General features: G+C 45.5%; 1 protein-coding gene across 4 annotated transcripts in view; it reads right to left on the reverse strand.

Moving 5' to 3' along the window:
* Positions 1-7,102, reverse strand: part of CEP89 (centrosomal protein 89kDa) — an 83,867-nt gene that overhangs the window by 29,778 nt on the left and 46,987 nt on the right. For all 4 annotated transcript variants that reach the window (XM_010848931.1, XM_010848930.1, XM_010848932.1 and 1 more), the window contains 4 exons: positions 5,985-6,035; positions 5,732-5,815; positions 3,455-3,558; positions 1,336-1,451 (listed from right to left, as the gene is read on the reverse strand). In XM_010848931.1, the coding sequence (XP_010847233.1) occupies positions 1,336-1,451; positions 3,455-3,558; positions 5,732-5,815; positions 5,985-6,035 (355 nt within the window). The remainder of the gene's footprint in view (positions 1-1,335; positions 1,452-3,454; positions 3,559-5,731; positions 5,816-5,984; positions 6,036-7,102) is intronic.

The following is a 7,102-nucleotide window of genomic DNA, read 5'->3' on the forward strand; positions in this document are numbered from 1 at the left end:
ATGCTGGGAGGGATTGGGGGCAGGAGGAGAAGGGGACGACAGAGGATGAGATGGCTGGATGGCATCACTGACTCGATGGATGTGAGTCTGAGTGAACTCTGGGAGTTGGTGATGGACAGGGAGGCCTGGCGTGCTGCGATCCATGGGGTTGCAAAGGTCAGACACAACTGAGCGACTGAACTGAACTGAACTGTACACTTTCTTACTGGAGATCAATATATTGATATTATTGTTAAATACAGAATACTTAACAGGACATGATTCCAGGCTTCAAGGCCCTTACCTTTCAAAGACTGAAGCCTTAAGTCACACACAGATGTGCAAACATACAGCATGATGTTGACCCTAAAACTGCAAGATTTTTAAGGACATTTTTAGTATTACCCAACTAAGGACAGATTTGTTTTTCTTCCCTTTCCTCATTAATTTTTTTTGTTTACTGTCCTATATTTAAAGTAAATCATAAATATTTTCATCCTAAGTGACATGGAAGCATGTGATATTAAGATGTGCCCTGGACATCTGAAGCTAGTACTTAGAGAAGTAGAACTTAGCCTCCTGGGACAGGGTGGGACACATGGGGAGAGGAGGAAAGGATCTGACGGAGATTTAATCTACAGCAGCACCTGCGACGCTGCAGAAAGGCTGAGAGCACAGAGAAACTGTTTAGAGAGCCAATGCTATGCTATGCTAAGTCACTTCAGTCGTGTCCGACCCTGTGTGACCCCATAGACAGCAGCCCATCAGGGTCCCCTGTCCCTGGGATTCTCCAGGCAAGAACACTGGAGTGGGTTGCCATTTCCTTCTCCAATGCATCAAAGTGAAAAGTGAAAGTGAATTCGCTCAGTCGTGTATGACTCCTAGCGACCCCATGGACTGCACCCTACCAGGCTCCTCCGTCCATGGGATTTTCCAAGCAACAGTACTGGAGTGGGGTGCCATTGCCTTCTCCAGAGAGCCAATGGTTCCTACTTATTTACTCATTCAACAGATTCTGGGGGATAGACCCACAGGTTCTTTCAAATATCCATCTCACATGATTTTTCCTGCTTATGTTACACACTGTTCCCCCCAAACCCAGTTTTGCTGACTCTAAAGTTGTTATCTATAACTGATTTACAAAAGACAGAATAATTACAGAGTCCTGAGAAAGCGGTCACTGAATCATGGGTGATGACTGGATATGCTGTAACAACTGCATTTCAGTAAAAAAGAATATATTCTAAAAAACATGACTTCCCACCATTTTCAAGTGGGGGAGGGGGGAATGCCATTGGAAAATGACACAATGACAATGTCACAGCATCAGCACCGCTTATGGGAAAGACTGCTCACCTTCCTGGAGACGCTCCCGGTGGGTGTCCTTGGCTTTTCTTTGCTGAATCTCCAACTGCTCTATCAACAACTTGTTTTCTTCTAAAACCAGTTCTGCTTGAGTCTGAAGCTGCCGCCTACAATTGATTTACAAAATTAAATACTGCCATTCAGGTGCACCATGCTTATAGACACACTCCTGATTCTAAAAGAAAGCAACTGCTATGCTGTCGGTAATGAATATCTGGACATGTTATAATATTAAACATGTTATTAAAACAGCAAGTTTTTAATTTCCATCAAATTGGGGGATAAGACAGACAGAAGCTTGATATTAAACTGCTTTGGTAACTTCTTGTTTTGTTTTAAAAACAATTGTATTTCTTTATCTTCGGTTGTGCTGGGTCTTCATTGCCATGCAGGCTTTTCCCTAGTTGCAGTAAGCAGAGTGCAGGGGACAGGGAGCAGCCGCCAAGGAGGGCAGACGAGGGCATGACTGGGAGGGGGTTTGGGGGCGGCAGGAGCTCTGCCTACAGAGTGCTCCCAAGCCCTGGGAGCCATCCCCAAACTCTCACAGGAAGATAGTGAATTCAGAGTATGGGGTGGGGGCTGGCCACAGGCCCTGCTCAGACCTAACAGCACCTACTCACATCCACCCTGTGGCACAGGCCACCACCCCAGAGCAGGATGCAGATTTCAAACTCTTATGGACAGGACTGGGGAACACAGTGGGCATGCGGATTTCCAAGTGCAGCCTTTATTTATTTATATATTTATATTTTAAGAAGTAAACAGGTCTGACTTGAAGCCATATAGAAGGTTGGAGAAAGAATCTGAGGGTTCTTGTGAGACTCCTGGAAGCAGCCCAACAGACCTGCTTTCCAGGGCACTAGTCAAGGAGGGTTCGAGGGGAGACATGCTAGGAGCCTGGAACCCTGAAAGAAAAAATCCAAGTTCACCAGCGGAAGTCACAATACACCAGGCAGGATCCAGTAGCCGTTCAACCGGTCCCAGTTGACACGGCAGTGACCATAGAAAGAGGGAGAACCCACCTAAAGATAAGAATGCTGTTGACTGGACTCCAAATTTCTAGCCATCACATATAGAAAATATCTAATTTTTTTTAGGGATGTTAAGACATTAAAAAAAAAAAAAAGCTAAATATAACATACCTACCCAAGGCAAAAAAGATCTATCTGAATAGTTTCTGCTTGCTGGGTCCTGCTTGGGTATTGCCTTTAGACGTCTGAAGACATTTACTTTCTCAGATGTGCTGACGAGGCATTTGTTGCTGTGCTCGATGAACAGCACCTGGCCCTGCCCTGAGACGCTCACAAAGGAGGAGACACACAGGGAGGCACAGTGTGGCAGGTCCCAGGACAGTGTGCATTTAGGGAGAGTGCCTTCAGAGAGAGCTACCTATCAGCACCATTCGAGCAGGGCCCCGACGAGCGAGCAGGAGCGCGGAAGGGGCTGTTCTGATGTGGGGAGGGGAGAAAGCCAGCAATGGGACAGCAGCTGTCAAGGTATGGAAGGCGCAGGCCAGGTGGGATCCGGGAGTGCAAGGCCCCATCCTAGACTGTCTGTCCTAAAGCCCTGCAAGCCATCAGAGAGGTCTAAGGAAGGACCTGACTCAGCAGTTTGGGGACGGGAAAAGTACCCTAGAAAAATACAACCTCATGGTCCAGGGGCTAAGACTCCACGCTCCCAAAGCAGGGGGTGCGGGTTCAATTCCTGGTTAGGGAACTAGATCCCGCATGCCATAACTACAGTTCGCATGCCACAACTAAAGACCCCACATGGCCCAATGAAGACTGAAGATCCCATGTCCTCCAGCTAACAACTGGTGCAGCTGAATTATAAAAAATTAAAAGACACAACCTCAGAGGATAAAAATGTGGACAGCCAACATTTTCCAGGTTTAACAACCTACTTAGAATTCTGAAAGTAATCTTTAAAATACAAGTTTAGAATAATTTACTAGGTTTTCAGCTGTACCTTATTAATTTCTGAGAAATTAAATGTTTTAGTTAAAATATGTAAGTTAAAATTTACATATGTATTTGACAACTTAATAAACTTTATTCCTATCATCGTTTCTTCTTTTAATTAGCAAAATACCAGAAACAACACCACATGCCATTCTTCATTGGTGACGGGACTACTCTTATTCAGCTCTTGATGCAGCTTCTCGTTTTCTTTTACCACTTCTTGGGCTCGAATTCTAAACACTCTCATTTCCTCCTGAAACAAAATTTAAATAAACTGTAACATACACATAGGTACGTCTTTGCTCTAATGCTATTGCTCTAGCTAAAATCAAATGTTAATATAACTTATAAGCAAAGTCTCAGGTACCAGCAGCCTTAAACTCTGTACCAGCACCAACCCAGTCTAGTGAGAAAACACAAGAGAAAGCTACTATGACACAGAGCAAAGCACCTCAGGTTTTAAATACTCAGTCCTTAATTTTGATAAACTTTTTCTGTGCTGCAAATATGCAAAAAGATAAAAAAAAGGGGGACAAAAAGGCAACAGATGTCTATAAATATTATAATTTTTTGTTTAAAGACTGCAGGATAAATTGGAGCTTTTTAGGTAAAAATAAGAACTGTTCATCGTAACTAAAGCCCATTTTGGTGCGGAAGGCCTTAATTAGCGTGGCAGGAAGGAGTCACCTAACTTTGTTCCTTGACACTGATGAGAGCGCCTCCCTTCCTTAAAGCCACCGGTCAGCCAGCTTCAGTGCCCACCGGCTGCCACGTCCGGCTGCTGCTCGGTCCATGTTCGACCCCACGGTCTGTCTGTGTCACTCGTGCTGGGTGGCCTCCGTCCAGGCTTTTCTTGGCTGGCCTTGGCCAGCTTCGGTATCTTGGGCTGTCTTCTGGTGAGAATCTTAGGTGTCAGTACTTATCCTGGGACGCTTTTAAGTATTCTTCTCTCAGCGAGCAGACATTTATGCTTATAAAAAGCAGTAATGCCAGGCAACTTTTCTTTCTCTCGCCTCTCTGCCCAGATGCACTCCCCACTTACTGCCAGTCCACTGGCCGTTTGTCAGAACATGGATGGGGCAAGCTGCAGCCGGCAGGCCAGGGGCCTATTCTGCAAATAGAGCTTTACTGGAACACAGTCATGCCGTTTGTTCACACCTGGTCTGTGGCTACCTTCATGCTACAGCAGCAGAGCTGAGTGGCTGCAAACAAACTCCAAGGACCCCCAAAGCCTAAAACAGTTACTTAATAGACGTCTGCAGAAAATGTCCCCTGAACCCTGTTTTAGAAGGAGCACTAAATAAGTACTTTTATTATGTGGATTGATATTTAACCAGTCAAGTTCAGTCTCTCAGTTGTGTCCGACTCTTTGCGACCCGACGAACCGCAGCACAGCAGGCCTCCCAATTAGCATAAGATTAATCCACCCTCTTAAAAAATTAAATGTCCAGTAGAAAATCCAGGAGGAAAGGTTCCAAATGGCATTACATGGGTCATGTGTATGGGAGAGCAGAACAAAAACAGGCTGAGTGATGCTTTTTTTTTTTAAGTTGTTTACTTTATTTTTTTGGCCAAGCTGCGCAGCATGTGGGATCTTCCCATGACACCAGGAATGGAAACTATGCCTCCTACAGAGGAAGTGCAGACCAGTAGGGAAGTCTTGGAGCTAGATGACTCTTAGACCCTTCCAGCCAAGGAGCCCTGAAAAACCAACTCTTTCCTCCCTGGATCCCTTCAACTCCAGAGATACCTTTGGCCACTTAAATAGGGAACACAGAGGTAACGTGGCACGGCAAGGCATGGCATGTGTCTACAACACCAGCACAGCCTAGGTTTCCTGTACAGTTAGAATGGCTCCTCTGCTCCAGGAGCCATTCCCATGAAAGAGAGCAAGCAAGGCAGAAATGAATAAAAACCTCACTTCCCCACTGCTATCAGCAGCTCGGTAATTGGACTTCCTGGGGTCGGCTCTTTATGGAATTAAGGAACATTAAGGTCTCCTACCTTCCCCATCTGCCCAAACGTCCCTTTTACCAGCACTGTTTGCAGCTGCACAGGACCAGAGAAGGAGCACCTCTCATGGCTGCCTTCTCTGCATCCCAGGATCCCAGTCCATGCTGGGCTGCCTGTCTGGGAGGCTACGGCTTCCAATGCAGTGGCTCTCCGTCCCTGCAGACCCTCCCATCAATCCGACCCAGCCCTCCTGCTCTGGCTGCCACTCCTCCTGCCTCCCCGCTCCCGTCCCTCCTTCTTCCTTCTCCCCACCCCAACTCTGCTCCACTCCCTCCTTCTTTCTTTCCTTCCTGTAACAAACACTTGAGTACCTGCCAGGAGGTGGGTATACCTGTCTTCAAAATGTTGCCTCCAGGTTTGAATTGGTCTTCTCTTTTACAAACCTTGTCCTTCCGAGATATTTGCCAACCTACCTGAAGGCTGGCAATGAGCTCATCCTTCTCTTTCATCCTGTCTTCGTAGGCCAGCAACAAGGGAGACAGGTATTTAATATCCACCTGAACATAATTGAATAAAGAAGGTTAATACCTTTCTTACAACTCAACACAACCGGCAGGTCTTTAAAAAGGAAAGAAAATTGGTTCAGTTTAATTCAGAATGATTTGTAACAGCTATTCAAACACAATCCAGAAAATATGGGCCTGAAATTAAATAACTTTCACTTACCAACCAGGGTGGTGTAGGGCCCTTTGATGGTAGGCCTTCGATATTTAAACTCTAAGGATAAAATAGAGAGTGAAGACAAATTAAATTACTGAAGCCCAGGCACTCTGGAGCCTCTGCCATACAACTACTGAGCCCGTGCCACAAGTGAAGTCCGTGCCATAACAAAAGATGCTACATGCCACAATGAACACTCAACACGGCCAAATAAACAAACAAGCAATAAAGAAGAAAGCAAGGTGATCATAAGGCTCATCTAGTATCTTCATTCTCCCCACGATCACAGTGCAGCCTGCTGTCTGGTGTCTGTAAACAGCTGTATTATGTATCCTGTTTGGTTTTCTAGTTGTTTACAGTAAGAGGCCAAACCTGATATGAGTAGTTCCATCAGGGCTAGAAGCAATGGCCCTGATGGAATAACTCCTTATTCAACAAAAACTTTCTAATGTGTTTATCATCTCATGATTCATTCAGCAAACACTGCAAGTTCACTAAGTCATTATGGACATTACCGCACAATTGTCGTTTTTAAGGACTTTATGGTTCAACTCAGAGACAGGTCTTCTCACACAGGTTAACATCACACACAAATGTAGTACAGGTAGAATGCGCCTTAAAAGGGACACAAACAGAAGTCTGCAGTGGTTGGAGAGCGAGATCAGCCCCGCTGGAGAGGTCAGGGGAGACTGTCATGGAGAGTGCTGCAGCTGCACAGGGCACAGTGGTGTGCACACGTGGCGGGGGGCAGGGGCCAGCGACCAGTCACCGGGCCTGCCTGCTCACAGCCTTTTGAAAGAGAACTGGCTCACTCTAGGGAGCCTGTTTTGGATCACAGGACTCTAGGAGCTATCATATTTTTGTTTAAAAAAGGTTAACATTATGTTAAGTGAAAGAAGTTAGTCACAAAAGACCACCTATTGAACAAGTCCATTTAATTTTTTTATATGTATTATCCTGTATTTATTTATTTACTTTTGGTCACATCATACAGCATGCAGGATCTTACTTCCCCAACCAGGGATCTAACCCATGCCCCCCCATGCAATGGGACAGCTAAGTCAACCACTGGCTCACCGGGGAAGTCCCTGTATGACTCTGTTTATACAAAGTATTCAGAACAG

The sequence above is a fragment of the Bison bison genome, unplaced genomic scaffold (assembly GCF_000754665.1).
Source record: "Bison bison bison isolate TAMUID 2011002044 unplaced genomic scaffold, Bison_UMD1.0 scf7180017864280, whole genome shotgun sequence".
NCBI lineage: Eukaryota > Metazoa > Chordata > Mammalia > Artiodactyla > Bovidae > Bison > Bison bison.